The 15,463-nt window shown below is 47.4% G+C and overlaps 1 protein-coding gene across 2 annotated transcripts in view; it reads left to right on the top strand.

Annotated features, from left to right (window-relative positions):
* Nucleotides 1–15,463, top strand: part of TMEM145 (transmembrane protein 145) — a 36,100-nt gene that overhangs the window by 17,633 nt on the left and 3,004 nt on the right. The window contains exons 4-13 of one of the 2 annotated variants that reach the window (XM_053397860.1): nucleotides 977–1,063; nucleotides 4,200–4,301; nucleotides 4,391–4,475; nucleotides 6,696–6,767; nucleotides 7,585–7,653; nucleotides 8,473–8,553; nucleotides 8,864–8,942; nucleotides 11,756–11,837; nucleotides 13,409–13,581; nucleotides 14,277–14,397. In XM_053397860.1, coding sequence (XP_053253835.1) covers nucleotides 977–1,063; nucleotides 4,200–4,301; nucleotides 4,391–4,475; nucleotides 6,696–6,767; nucleotides 7,585–7,653; nucleotides 8,473–8,553; nucleotides 8,864–8,942; nucleotides 11,756–11,837; nucleotides 13,409–13,581; nucleotides 14,277–14,397 — 951 coding nt within the window. Of the gene's footprint in view, nucleotides 1–976; nucleotides 1,064–4,199; nucleotides 4,302–4,390; nucleotides 4,476–6,695; nucleotides 6,768–7,584; nucleotides 7,654–8,472; nucleotides 8,554–8,863; nucleotides 8,943–11,743; nucleotides 11,838–13,408; nucleotides 13,582–14,276; nucleotides 14,398–15,463 lie in introns of both variants that reach the window. The other variant, XM_053397859.1, reaches the window with a different exon arrangement.

Here is a 15,463-nt window from a genome sequence, read left to right as displayed (position 1 = left end):
GGCACTTTGGTCTCCCGGCAGCGTTTGACTGTTTTATTTGCTTGTGACGAAGGACAAGAGGAAGCCTTGGTTGTGTACACAGATGCCAAGAGGGGTGAGCTACAGGTTGGAGCATCTTCAGAGGGTGAATGATTCATAGGTAGCAAGGGTGGCTCTGGACATCGTCTCCAGGTCTGAGAAGAGCCAAATGTGCCTCTACTTTTATTTCAGGGAGAAGGAAATGCCAGCCAGAATCGTAGTGGCAAAAAAATGGAAAACTTATAAAATAGCAGAATTATTAGAATGGAGAACCAAATTTCTTGAATTCGCGGAGATGGCGAAATTAACAGCATCAATCAGAGGCTACTCTAATAAAATAATTAATAAAGAGTGGGAATGCGTTAAGGAATACATGAAAAAAGTCGGTGCTGGAGCTTGAAAATTAATATGCAGAAGTTTAAAAGGCACAAGGAGATAGGATAATAATATATTAAGGATGGAATAACAAATAAAGTGAATAACGCAACAATAACAAAAATAATAGTAGGTAAAGAATATCGCACACGGGTGGAGGGAAGTACTGGGCTGTGGGGGAGGGAGGTGAGGGGATTAATTGAAACTGTTAAAGATTGGTATAGGATTTAAGAGATTTAAATTTTCATAAAGATTCTATAAGGAAAGCAGAAAGCAGCAAGAAATATCAAGTAAAGGTATCGGAGAGGAGATCAGTGTAAATGAAAACATGAGACTTATGGTTTTGTTACATATGATTTTATTTTGGAGTTGTCTGTTTATTTTGGAGTTGTTTGTTGTGAAGAATGTATATTATGTGAATAAAATAATAAAGGACGAATAACAAAAAGAAAGGAAGGAAAGGAAATACCGCTTCTGAATGAACAGTACCACGGTCCCCTTTTGCATGTGGTCATCCTGCTCAGGGTGATGTTGGTTTGAGGCTCCTGCTATTTCCCTTTTACCTCCTCTTTCCTCTTCCTAGGATTGTTTGATGAAGGAGTCCGTGATCCGTCCAGAGAACAATCAGGTGATCAACCTCACCACCCAGTATGCCTGGTCTGGATGCCAGGTAAGCGTCTCTGGGACTTGAAAGGGGCTGTAGGGTTCTGCTCACCATTTCCCCCATACCCAAAAACTCGGGATGCTGGTCATAGTAAGATCAGACAAACAGACAGTCAAACAGATTTGGGAGGTGCTAAATTAGATACAAGGGACGCGGGTGGCGCTGTGGGTTAAACCACAGAGCCTAGGACTTGCCGATCAGAAGGTCGGCGGTTCGAATCCCCGCGACGGGGTGAGCTCCCGTTGCTTGGTCCCTGCTCCTGCCAACCTAGCAGTTCGAAAGCACGTCAAAGTGCAAGTAGATAAATAGGTACCGCTCCGGTGGGACGGTAAACGGCGTTTCCATGTGCTTCTCGCCAGAAGCAGCTTAGTCATGCTGGCCACATGACCCAGAAGCTGTATGCCGGCTCCCTCGGTCAATAAAGCAAGATGAGCGCCGCAACCCCAGAGTCGGCCACAATTGGACCTGATGGTCAGGGGCCCCTTTACCTTTACTTTAAATTAGATACAGGATGTTCTGGAGCAAAAAGGCATGTGAATGCTATTTGCACTTTCCAGAAACAACCGAAGACATTTTTTGTTCCGACAAGCTCTCCAAGCTGGATGCATAGATCTCTGCCATGGGAAGAAACATGGGTGTTTTAAATGTTACCTGCTGTTACTTTCTGTGATGTGTGCGACTGCTTTTTAGCTGATTTTCTTGAATTTTGTATATTGCGTGGAAGGTGTAAATGAGAATCATAGAACTGTAGAGTTGGAAGGGACTACGAGAACAATGCAGGAACCCCCAGCCCTGAGATTAAGAGTCCGATGCTGTAGTGACTGAGCCTATCATGAAACAAGCAGGCCAGCTCTCTTTTTCAGCATTCCTTCTGACACAAAAGAAGACACGTGCAGTGAGAGGAACAGGTTCTGACTGGGCGTCCAGCAAAAATGGGGCCTTTGTCCTCTATTTTCTCTTGTCTCTCAGTGTGGAGAAAGACCGAGAAAGCATGATGGCGGGGTGTGTGTGTGTGTGTGTGCACGCATGCATCTAGGGCCATTCTAAAACAAACCATTCTAAAACAAAACAAACCGAGTGCCCAGAGAATCCTGATTTATTCACCAAGGAAAGTTTGATTCAGCAACCTAAACGACTTATGCAATTGGAGCAAATTTGCATGTATCATCTTACTCAGCACATTTTTTCCTGCAGTATGATTTGAATTTTTGAATTTCTCTGTTTTGACCAGTTGTGGGACAAAGACACTGACTGATACCTCTTCTCCACTTATAGAATATCTTATTTAGACATCTCTGACCTTTGAATTTTATTTCATTCTTTTTAAAAATACATTTTTATTTCTTTTTGCATATATTTCCCAAACAGAATGTATCATCTCATCTTGTACATCATTTGGGTATTTTAGCCTAAGACTTCCATCAACCACGCCTAATGATTTTCAAACCTCCTCTTTTAATCTTACATTTATTGCCCTATTACTTTTAATAGTCAACAACTTATAATCCCTTCTCATAAGTCTTTTCTGTAATATTTCATATAGTTCTCCTTACAAAACTTCTTGTCCTACAAGCGTAGTAAGTTGGGCCTTTGAAATTTCAGCCAGTGTTGCCCATATGCAGTTAAACCTGTCTGTGCAGCTGCAGGCTCTTTTTACTCTAACAAGGGCTACGATTCTGGTTTCTTTCTCCGCTAAGATGCTTTCCCCCCCCCTTCCACAAAATTCATAGCAAACTCACGTACACGGGCAGGGCTTGGGGATCCACAAACTATGGCCGATATTGTTCCACGTAGAATGTGGAGCTCACATTTGCTTCCTGAGCAGGTCTTCGGTTCAGCTACATCAGGGCTGGGGAATTTTCAGGGCTGCATGCCAGAGGCAGGCAGAGTTGGAGGCAAAATTAGGCTGAGCATCAAATGCGAATGTAACCTTTGTACAGTAGGATAGTTTTTACATGCACTCGAACACCCCTCTTTATCCTCCATCCCGACAAGCAACAGGTATGATCAGAATTCAAGGACATATTCCAGTCAGGCAAAGACCCTTGGGGAAAACAGGGACAGTGAGAGGTTTGTGTGTCTTGGGGAGAAATTCAAGGGCCTAAGCTATAGACTCCTGTGATATTCCTATAGCAAAAACATCTCCTAATGGTCTGGGGGTAATTGAAAAGGAGAATCTCCTCCTTCAGTTTTACCTGATTGCCATATCACAAATCTTCTTGTCTGCCCTGTAACCCGAAGGAACATCTCCACCTCTGTCATTTAGCCTGGACATTGAGATCCAGCTCCGAGGGCCTTCTGGTGGTTCCCTCACTGTGAGAAGTGAGGTGACAGGGAACCAGGCAGAGGGCCTTCTTGGTAGTGGTGCCCTCCCTGTGGAACGCCCTCCCATCAGATGTCAAACAGATGTCACCTTCAATGGGGCTACCTTTGAAGGTGACCCAGAAACTGCAATTAATCTAGAATGCTTCAGCTAGACTGGTGACTGGGAGTGGCCAGCGGGACCACATAACACCAGTCCTGAGAGATCTGCATTGGCTCCCAATACGTTTCTGAGCACAATTCAAAGTGTTGGTGCTGACCTTTAAAGCCCTAAACGGCCTTGGTCCTGTATACCTGAAGGAGCGTCTCCACCCCCATTGTTCAGCCTGGACACTGAGATCCAGCGCCGAGGGCCTTCTGGTGGTTCCCTCATTGTGAGAAATGAGGTTACAGGGAACCAGGCAGAGGGCCTTCTCAGTAGTGGCACCTGCCCTGTGGAACACCCTCTCTTCAGATGTCAAGGAAATAAGCAGCTATCCTATTTTTAAAAGACACCTGAAGGCAGCTCTGTTTAGGGAAGTTTTTAATATTTAAGGCTGTATTGTTTTTAGCACTCAATTGGGAGCCGCCCAGAGTGGCTGGGGAAACTCAGCCAGATGGGCGGGGTATAAATAATAAATTATTATTATAAACAGATAAACAACTATTTGACTTTTAGGGGTGGAAATGTCTGAAGGCAGCCCCGTACTGGGAAGTTTTTAATGTTTAATATTTTATTATGTTTTTATATATGCTGGAAGCTGCCCAGAGCGGCTGGGGCAATTTAGCCAGATAGGCAGGGTACAAATCATAAAATTATTCGTGTTATTATTCTTTCCAGTTGGTGACAGAAAATTCGGTGCGGTACTTGAGCTGCGCCAGTGGCAGGAGTTTCCGCTCGGTTCGTGAGCGCTGGTGGTATGTGGCCCTCAGCAAGTGTGGGGTGAGTCTCGTGAAGCCTGCCCACTCGGGTTTGTGGGGCTCTGTCTTAGTTTCCTAAGATCAGAATGACTTTTGACTGCTCTCTCACAGGGCGATGGGCTGGAACTGGAATATGAGATGATCCTCACCAACGGCAAATCACTTTGGACGCGGCACTTCTCGGCTGACGAGTTCGGTGAGTTCCCTGCTAGTTCACGTCAGGTTTGCGAAGTTCAGATTCTAGGAATCTGAATTCCTACAGCACGTTTGCCGAGGCTTGACAGAGAGAGAGTGTGTCAGAGTGGTTAGACTACTGGGCTAGGAACTTAGAGATCAGAGTTTGGTTTTGCACGCAGGTATGATCGCCGAAGAATTGATGCTTTTGAATTCTGGTGCTGGAGGAGACTCTTGAGAGTCCCATGGACTGCAAGAAGACCAAATCTCTCCATTCTGAAGGAAATCAGCCCTGAGTGCTCACTGGAAGGACAGATCCGGAAGCTGAGGCTCCAATACTTTGGCCACCTCATGAGAAGAGAAAACTCCCTGGAAAAGACCCTGATGTTGGGAAAGATGGAGGGCACAAGGAGAAGGGGATGACAGAGGACGAGATGGTTGGACAGTGTTCTGGAAGCTACCTGCATGAGTTTGACCAAACTGCGGGAGGCAGTGGGAGACAGGAGTGCCTGGCGTGCTCTGGTCCATGGGGTCACAGAGAGTCGGATATGACTAAACGACTAAACAACAACAACAACATGAAACAGCATTAGCTTGCGCCTTTCGGGCATCTCTCAGCCTAAACTACCTGATGTTGAGCAGGTGACAACAGCCACCAGGCACCCAGGCAGGCAATTCTAGTTCCTCAGCAGCAGCAGCAGCAGCAGCCCTCACACAACAGCGATAACCTTGAAGCTCCAGACTGGAGTGGTACAAGGCAATTTCTTTCATCTCACAAATTCCTTTGATCCGCAAACTTGCCAAGGAACTGATAAGGTTCATTACTGAGTCATCTGCAGTTCAACAGATCACTCTTCTTCCCAGGCTGAGAGGGAAAAGGGTGAAAACAGGTTATTTATTGGGACAGAGTGATTTTCGCAGCTGTTGTTAAAGTTGCAAAACAACAAAGCCAGGGACGAAGTGGTGGAGAAATTTATGAAACAACAATAGGATATCAGCTCTGCCCAAGGCATGATGGAGGACGGCAGCAACCGGGAAAAGATAGATAAGAAGAAGAAGAAGAGTTTGGATTTGATACCCCGCTTTATCACTACCCGAAGGAGTCTCAAAGCAGCTAACATTCTCCTTTCCCTCCCCCACCCCCACAACAAACACTCTGTGAGGTGAGTGGGGCTGAGAGACTTCAGAGAAGTGTGACTGGCCCAAGGTCACCCAGCAGCTACATGTGAAGGAGCGGGGAAGCGAACCCAGTTCACGAGATTACAAGTCCACTGCTCTTAACCACTACACCACACTGGCTCTTAAAGTGGTATCTCAGTGCAATGCAGGATTCACAGCTAAAGAATCTCTGACAGACAGCCATTCAACCTGTGTTTAAAAACCTCCAAAGAAGGAGAGTCCACCACCTTCCAAGCTTTCCGCTGCCAACAGCTCATACCAACAGAAAGTTCTTCCTAATGTTTAGTCTGAATCCCCTTGGTTGTAATATGAATCCACTGGTTTGGGTGCTTCCCTCTGGAGCAGCAGAAAACAAGCTTGCTCCATCTTCCATGTGACAGCCCTTCAGATGATGAAGAAGAAGAGTTTGGATTTGATATCCTGCTTTATCACTCCCCTTCAGGAGTCCCAAAGCGGCTAACATTCTCCTTTCCCTTCCTCCCCCACAACAAACACTCTGTGAGGTGAGTGGGGCTGAGAGACTTCAGAGAAGTGTGACTAGCCCAAGGTCACCCAGCAGCTGCATGTAGAGGAGCAGGGAAGCGAACCCGGTTCCCCAGATTACGAGTCTGCTGCTCTTAACCACTACACAACACTGGCTCTCATATAACGTTTTACAAGGACAGAATAATTGCCACATACAGGAAGAACAAGGGTATAGTCTGAGTGCCTCACTTGTAGTTCTGTAAATCATTTAATGCGTCAACACAAATGGAAGTTATTAATATTGCGGTTGTTGTATAAGGGATTATTGTTTTGACCAGAATGCAATTGAAATGAATAAGATTTTGGAACGCAGAAATAAGGAAAATCATCAAACAATCAAATCTAGCACACGGGGGGGAGGGCACCTAAATTATATAATTTGGTATTTGAATGATTGGTATTAGTAATTGTATTATAATTCGGTACTGTTATAATGAAGCTATTATTGGATTGTAATTGAAAATTAATAAAAATTATTATAAAAAAATAAGGCAATTCCCATGTCCACTGCTGAATCTGCTGTCTCCTTTCTTCTCAGGCATCCTGGAGACAGACATAACTTTCCTGCTTATCTTCATCCTAATCCTCATCATCTCCTGCTACTTTGGCTGTGAGTACCAAAGAGTCCCAGTCCGGATCCTGTTTCTCATGCAGTGTGACTTATTTTGGGAGTCCCCAGTGCCCAGGCAGGGACACGGGTGGCGCTGTGGGTTAAACCACAGAGCCTAGGACTTGCCGATCAGGAGGTCGGCGGTTCGAATCCCCGCGATGGGGTGAGCTCCCATTGCTCGTTCCCTGCTCCTGCCAACTTAGCAGTTTGAAAGCACGTCAAAGTGCAAGTAGATAAATAGGTACCACTCTGGCGGGAAGGTAAACGGTGTTTCTGTGGGGAGCTCTGGTTCGTCAGAAGCGGCTTAGTCATGCTGGCCACATGACCCGGAAGCTGTACGCCGGCTCCCTCGGCCAATAAACCGAGATGAGCGCCGCAACCCCAGAGTCGGTCACGACTGGACCTAATGATCAGGGGTCCCTTTACCTTTATCTTTACAGTGCCCAGGCAAACGGGGTATCGGTCTGTAGAGAGGCAGGGGGGAGTAGCTCCTCCAATCGGTGTTGTGACGGAAAGGCTTGACAGCGAGGAGGGGGAGCTGCGGGGTCAGGTGTCTCCAGAGAATGATGGGATGGCGGGCCTTTGCAGGAATATGGGCCATGGCAGGTTCCCAATAGTACCTACCCCTGGCTCCGGAAGAAGAATTTCTAAGAGAAACCCAATCTCCAATGTGTGTTGGGCAGTGAAGTGAGGGAGAGAGGCCTTGTTGCTGTGTTCTGGTGGGCAGAGAAAAGCCAACGATACTTTTGCCAACGGCCCCCTGCTCTCTGTGTCTCTCTGTCTCCGTGACCTTCTCTGTCTCTTCGTTCCCTCCTAGATCTTTTGAAGGGACGGCAACTTCTCCACACCACTTACAAGATGTTCATGACGGCGGCTGGGGTGGAGGGTGAGTCCTAGGCAGGGAGGGCACATTCTGGGGAAGAAAGCAACCCACCAAGTTGCTGACACCAGTGTCTGGGCTTTGTTTCTGTTTTCACTTGCTTATTGATTTGGCATTTATTATAGCCCACCCTTTATTGAGTTGTTCCAAAGGTGGTTTAATATACATAGGGTGCGTTCCATTTAAACTGTGTACTGTCTCCTGCCCCCAAAGACTTAGGGTTGTGCATTCAGGTTTGGAGTTCACTGAAATGCTTTTGGCAGGGAAAAGGGGTGTCGGAAGGGATGGAAGGAGGGGCCAAAAGATGGGGATTGGGAAAGGAGGGGACGTGGGTGGCGCTGTGGGTTAAACCACAGAGCCTAGGACTTGCAGATCAGAAGGTCGGCGGTTCAAATCCCCACTACAGGGTGAGCTCCTGTTGCTTGGTCCCTGCTCCTGCCAACCTAGCAGTTCAAAGCATGTCAAAGTACAAGTAGATAAATAGGTACCACTCTGGCGGGAAGGTAAACTGCCTTTCCGTGTGCTGCTCTGGTTTGCCATAAGTGGCTTAGTCATGCTGGCCACATGACCCGGAAACTGTACGTGGCTCCCTCGGCCAATAAAGTGAGATGAGCGCCGCAACCTCAGAGTCGCCCGCGACTGGACCTAATGGTCAGGAGTCCCTTGACCCTTTACCTTTACAGTTGGAGGACAAAGAACAGTTGCCAGGGATCAGGAAAGGGACCCTGCATGGGCAACTGACCCCTCCATCCTCTTTCTGCCTTTGCAATTGCACAACACTTGCCACCTGCTGCATTCCCCTCCCTCCCTTTTTCTTCTCCTCAGTGCTCAGCCTGATGTTCTTCTGCATATATTGGGGCCAGTATGCGAGCGACGGCATTGGAAACGGCAGCCTCAAGATCTTGGGTAGGTATGAAGGGGGAATACAGAGTGAGCAGGGCCACATAAAAGTTGCCATCTTGGGCGTTGCTTATCAATTACAGTCCTGCAGCCGTTCAGAAGGGAAACAATGAATGTTGTTGGCCATTCCGTATCGTTCTTTCTAGTATGTATCTTAGTGTGTATCCCTTGCCCCTTCCTCGCTGATCCATTATTTAAAGGCCATATAAAAATCCTGGGCCATTTGGACCGTTTTGATACTCATATTCCAGAAGAACCCTGTTAAAGGCCTGGGCTTAACTCCATTTCTCTCTTTCTCCTTCCTCCCTCCCTCTAGCCAAGCTCCTTTTCTCCGTCAGTTTCCTGATCTTCCTCCTGATGCTTATCCTGCTGGGGAAAGGATTCACTGTCACCAGGTACCAGCATGACTAAAGGGGGACAGACCTTCCAATGAGTCAGGGTGGGATGGGGCTGTATTGCCTAGTGGTGAATAATTGGTGGGAGGGTGTGGGGATCCATAAAGGCTGTGACTGACGGGTGAGTTGCTTCACTTGCAAACACGGATAACTGAGACTCGGTGCCATGTCTTCCAAAAAATGAAAAGCAACTTTGTGAGAGGATCGTTTGGTGTGGAGAAGCATCCTGCAGGCAAGATGCTTCTAGTCATAGAATTGTAGAATTAGAAGACCATGAAGGTCCAATGCAGGTATCTTTCGCCACACATGGGACTCGAACCCATGACTCCAAGAGCAAGAGTCTTGTGCCCTGTCAACTGAGCTATCCCAGTTCCTATTTGTTCTCAGATCCCAAATTCAGATGCAGTTCAATCACACATTGACAAACTCCGGGTTTGAAACCTCCGGGTATAGGGTGGTATATAAATTCAACCGACAGACAGACAGACAGACAGACAGACAGACAGAGAGACAGACAGACAGACAGACAGACAGACAGGAAGACAAACTCTGGTTGCAAAGTTATAGTGGATTAGGAGGTCTTGCGTTACAAACCCACTTCCCCAAACTACTGGTGGCAGCTGATGGAAAAGTGCACAGGGATAACACTTCTCTGACACAACATTGCCTAACCTCCCAGCAAGCAAACCAGAGGCCCCATTCATTTCATACATTTAAGGTGTCATAATACCACTTTAAGCTAAGAATTCTGGGACCTGTAGTTGGTTAAGGGTGCTGGGCGTTGTTAGGAGACTCCTGTTCTCTTCCTGGAGCTACAGTTCCTAGAGTTCCCTGAGAAGAGGGATTGATGGTTAAATCTCTTTGAGAATTGTAGCCTTGCAAGGGGGACGGAGGGTCTCCCAGAAATCCTCAGCACCCTTAACAAACTACAGCTCCCAGAATTCTTTTGAGGGAGGATGGCTGTTAAAAGTGGTATCAGGGTGCTTTAAATGTACGTTAAATAGCTGGTGTCATCTAATCTCTCTGCAAACAAATCAGGATGAAAGCTCAGTTAAACAGCTTGTCTGCAAGTGCCCCAAAACATTAAAAACAAAATTAAATAGACTGCACCACAGAGACAGCCGCTAGATTTCTGCAGGCTACACATGCCCCCTACTGGTAAAGCCCTTGAAATGACAAGCTACATTCTGTGTACACACCTGTACGCTCTGCGTTCAAAGTACTCCTGCTGCCGGTCAGGGAAGTGATGTACACACCATGTTAGCAGCAGTGCACAAAGCACATGTATCTTGTCTCATACTTTATTGAGTCTCTCTAGTCCAAGGGTGCCTTGTCCCCGATAAGGTCAGAAATGGGGAATGCTTCTGTTTGTGCCCATGTCGTGATGTGATGTTCAAAGGGAAGGCAATAGAGGTTGCAATGGGACACAGAGGAAGAGAAGCAAACTATTTCGATGTGCCTTGCCCATTTAGAGCCCAATGGGTATTTTGAGGCGCAGAGAGGGCAGGACAGGCAGGCCTAAAACAGTCCAGGCCTGTGACACAAATTAGCATCTGGACAAATTGTGATGCTGGTCGGAGAATCATTGGCATTGCACTTGGCTTATAAGTGACATGGGTTTGTTGACTGGGGGAAGAAAGAGGAATGTTGGAAAACTGAGCAGTCAAAAGATTTGCAGTTGAAACTTTAGGAATGAGAAGAGAACATTTAGTGCGGATAACATTTACAGGGGAGATTAACAACAACAACAACAACTTATTATTTATAACAACAACAACAACTTATTATTTATACCCCATCCATCTGACTGGGTTTCCCCAGCCACTCAGGGCGGCTTCTAACAAAAGTTTAAAAGTACATTAGAACATCAGTCATTAAACACTTCCCTAAACAGGGCTGCCTTCAGGTGTCTTCTAAACGTCAGATAGTTGTTTATTTCTTTAACATCTGATGGGAGGGCGTTCCACAGGGTGGGTGCCATTACCGAGAAGGCCCTCTGCCTGGTTCCCTATAACTTCACTTCTCACAGTGAGGGAACCGCCAGAAGGCCCTCGGCGCTGGACCTCAGTGTCCGGGCTGAACGATGGGGGTGGAGACGCTCCTTCAGGTATACTGGGCCGAGGCCGTTTAGGGCTTTAAAGGTCAGCACCAACACTTTGAATTGTGCTCGGAAACATACTGGGAGCCAATGTAGGTCTTTCAAGATCGGTGTTATGTGATCTCGGTGGTTGCTCCCAGTCACCAGTCTAGCTGCCGCATTCTGGATTAGTTGTAGTCTCTGCATCACCTTCAAAGGTAGCCCCACATAGAGTAGTCCAAGTGGGAGATAACTAGAGCATGCACCACTCTGGTGAGACTGTCCATGGGCAGGTAGGGTCTCAGCCTGCGTACCAGATGGATAAAGGGTACAGTGGTGCCTCGCAAGATGAAAAGAATCCGTTCCGCGATTCTCTTCGTCTAGCGGTTTTTTCGTCTTGCGAAGCAACCCCATTAGCGGCTAAGCGGATTAGCGCTATTAGAGGTTTAGCGGCTTAGCAGCTATTAAAGGATTAGCGGCTAAGCTGCTAAAAGGCTATTAGCGGCTTAGCGGCTTTGAAAAAGGGGGGGGGGAGTGAAAAAGCAAGCCCATAGGGAAATTCGTCTTGCGAAGCGCCTCCAAAACGGAAAACCCTTTCGTCTAGCGGGTTTTCCGTCTTGCGAGGCATTCCTCTTGCGGGCCACCACTGTATTGGGAGATTTGGGGTGTGGGGCAGGCATTCCTTCTTCCCCCAAATCCTGGCTCATGGCTCCCTGTTTTGCAGGGGTCGGATCAGCCACACCGGCTCTATCAAGCTTTCTGTGTACATGACGCTCTACACTATCACTCATGTTGTGCTCTTCATCTACGAGGCTGAGGTGAGTGTCTGTTTACTCTTGTAGCAGCTTAGATGGAGCCAGTGTGGTGTAGTGGTTAAGAGCAGTGGACTCGTAATCTGGTGAACCGGGTTCGTTTCTCCGCTCCTCCACCTGCAGCTGCTGGGTGACCTTGGGCTAGTCACACTTCTCTGAAGTCTCAAGTGCAATATTAATATCTTCCATTCGTGTTGACGCATTAAACGATTTACAGAACTACAAGTGAGGCACTCAGACTATACCCTTGTTCTTCCTGTGTGTGGCAATTATTCTGTCCTTGTAAAACGTTATATGAGAGCTAGTGTGGTGTAGTGGTTAAGAGCGGTAGTCTCGTAATCTGGTGAACCGGGTTCGCATCTCTGCTCCTCCACATGCAGCTGCTGGGTGACCTTGGGCCAGTCACACTTCTCTGAAGGTTCTCAGCCCCACTCACCTCACAGAGTGTTTGTTGTGGGGGAGGAAGGGAAAGGAGAATGTTAGCTGCTTTGAGACTCCTTCGGGTAGTGATAAAGCGGGATATCAAATCCAAACTCTTCTTCTTATCTATTTGAGAACCTCGCTAATCTAGGCCACATCTACACCATGTATTTAAAGCGCTATGATGCCACTTTAAACAGTCATGGCTTCTTCCCCCAAAGGATCCTGGGTGCTGTAGTTTGTTAAACGTGCTGCCCCAATTCCCCTCATGGAGCTATAGTTCCCAGAGTGGTTTAACAGTCAATCCCTCTCCACAGGGACCTCTGGGAATTAGTTGAATACATCCCTCCTGTTACGATATCGTCAGAGGTGTCCACATCCAAACACCTTCCCAAAATAGGTCGCAGGTGTGATGAGAATGACGAGAAGAGTAGGGCTCGGCAATATCCGGTTTTCAAGATCTATCCCCAGCTAAACATCATGATATACCGATATATGATAATGTCTGAAATAAGGGTGGAGCTACGTTAGAGGCATTGGCTGGCTTCATGGTTTTTCCTGCATCATGATTTTTGCATTGTGGGGACACACACACACACACACACAGAGAGAGAGAGAGAGAGAGAGAGAGAGAGAGAGAGAGAGAGAGAGAGAGAGATTAGCAATACAGTGGTACCTCTGGTTGAGAACCGGATCCATTCCAGAGGCCCATTCGCAACATGAAAAGCCCGCAACCTGAAGCGCCGTATCTGTGCAGGTGTGCGGTGTGATTTGGCACTTGTGCGCATCCGCAAAGCGCGATTTAGCGCTATTGCACATGCAGTGAAACCCGGAAGTAACTCTTTCCGGTACTTTTGGGTCGCCGTGGGACGCAACCTGAAAAAACGTAACATGAAGCAAATGTAACATGAGGTATGACTATATCACTATATTGGCAGGTCAAAAATTACGAAACCGATATCACAATACGGACTTCAAACCGGTTTTGGATGATGTATTGATATCTCGCCCAGGCCTAGAGAAGAGGGCGTTGCAAGCCTCCGTGTGCTCAGAGGCGTGTGGTTCACGTCCCCAGCTGTGAATTTTGTTGCGGCTTGTGCAACTCTAGCAATCGCATCTCCCAACCACTCAACTGCTTCCTTCCTTTTCGACCCCAGTTCTTTGATCAAGCACAGGTGCTGTACACTTACGAGTCGCCGGCTGGATACGGCCTGATCGCCTTGCAGTTTGTGGCTTACATCTGGTTCTGCTATGCTATCCTGATCACCCTCAAGCAGTTCCCAGAGAAACAGCCCTTCTATGTGCCATTTTTCGCCGCTTACACCCTCTGGTGAGTGGATGTAGAGGATGTTAAGGAAGAAGGAATCTAACTTGGGTGGGGGGGCTGGACCTCCTTTTCAACCCGAGGGCCACTTCCCCTTTTGGACAGCGTTCCAGGGGCCACCTGCTATTGGTGGTTGGGGTCAGAGGCAAAAGAGGGAGGAGCAATGGATGGAAATTTTACATTTCTACATTTGGCTGGTTGCTAAATACACTCACAACACCCATCTCTTATCTTGTGCCCAGCCAAACAAGAGGCATTATTGGAGTTCATGGGAACATTCTAGCCAGGCAAAGACACTCAGGGAAGGGACAGTGAGGGGTGTGGCCAGGGAAGAGTTCAGAGGGCCGCATAAAGAGGCCTTGAGGGCCAGATTCAACCCCTGGGTTTGAAGTTCCCCACCCCGGTCTAAGGGAATGTAACTGATACCCCGAATGTTCCCTCACTCTCAGCTGGCCAAAGTCAGGACAGATGTTTGCCCCTCGTCCAATGAGTGGGCCGGCCATGCTACATAGGTGAGATTTGAAGAAGGAAGACAAGGGGGTATGCTGGGCACAATGCAAATGTCTGGCACAACAGAGGCCGCTTTTCCAAGGGGTAAGGAAAGTTCTGCAGAAGCTACAGTTAAACAGAGTATTGTTGGAGGCAGTGGGGAGAAAATGTGTGGGGAGCACGTCCTGAGCAGCCCTCTTTGTCTCTTGCAGGTTCTTTGCTGTCCCAGTCACTGCGCTTATTGCCAACTTTGGCATCCCCAAGTGGGCACGGGAGAAGATAGTCAACGGGATCCAGCTGGGCATCCACCTTTATGCCCATGCCGTATTTCTGGTAAGAAACTGCCAGCAGCCTAGAGGATTCCCCCATTATCCTGGCAGCCACTGAAGTCTTGGGGCCAAATGACGCATTAAGACACCATTGACCGGGTCTCCTGACTTCTTACTTTGATATACTGAAATGCAATCTGGGGGTGAGGGGAAGATAGAGATGACCTTTGAATCTGATTCTGTTCTGTGAGCCCTTTTTTTCAATTGAAGCCACCCCCTGCAAGCTGATTTGCTGCCTGCAGATGGAAAAATACAGGGACCCACCCCTCATACATTTTTCTCTAGGGTTGGGTGCAAGGAAAGATCACACTTGCAGGCCTCTTGGCGTGCATTGATGGGTTCTATTTTTGGTGTTTGTTTTAGGTTCAGAAACCAGTTGTAGCTCCCTTGCATAACATGCACTCACGATATCTACTAGTACAGCCTTTGTCAGGTTGGTGCCCTCCATACCTTTTGGACTACAACTCCCATCAGTCCCAGTCAATATGGCCAACCGCCAGGGATGATGGGAGCTGGAGTCTAACAACCTCTGGCGCGTGCCCATGGGTTCCCCATCCCTGCTCTGATACCATCAGCAGTCAATTCTGCCTTCTGTTATAGAATGCTTCCATTTAGGGGTCAATTCTTGATGGAGCCTCTTTCATGGACCAGTTTTTTGGAGGTGTCCTCCTACATTAAGTGTGGGTGGAGATGGAGCTGAGTATCCCTGCTGAACTCTACCTCTCAGCTACTCATAATGTATCTACAAGTGTGAGGATTAGAAGTTTGCTTCTCTCTCTTCTTTTTAAAAGGGAGCAATGCTAGAGAAATTAAGAGAGGAAGCAGATGTGTTTTGCCTAGAGCAGGCGTGTCCAACTCCTAAGAGACTGTGATCTACTCCCAGTATAAAAAAACTGGAAGTGATCTACCCATTGTCATTGGAGAGAGGAGGAGTGTGCGTGGGGTGGGTGGATTGCCCAGAGTTCTTTAGTTTTTATTTGTTAACTTTCGGTTAACCTTATTTAATCCTGTTAAGTTGTGGGTGAACATATCAGACGACACAGCGATTCTTCAAACAGCTCTTGTTTATT

The sequence above is a fragment of the Podarcis raffonei genome, chromosome 8 (assembly GCF_027172205.1).
Source record: "Podarcis raffonei isolate rPodRaf1 chromosome 8, rPodRaf1.pri, whole genome shotgun sequence".
Lineage (NCBI taxonomy): Eukaryota > Metazoa > Chordata > Lepidosauria > Squamata > Lacertidae > Podarcis > Podarcis raffonei.
Note: the sequence above shows the minus strand (reverse complement) of the source record. Positions and strands in the feature narration are given on the sequence as shown.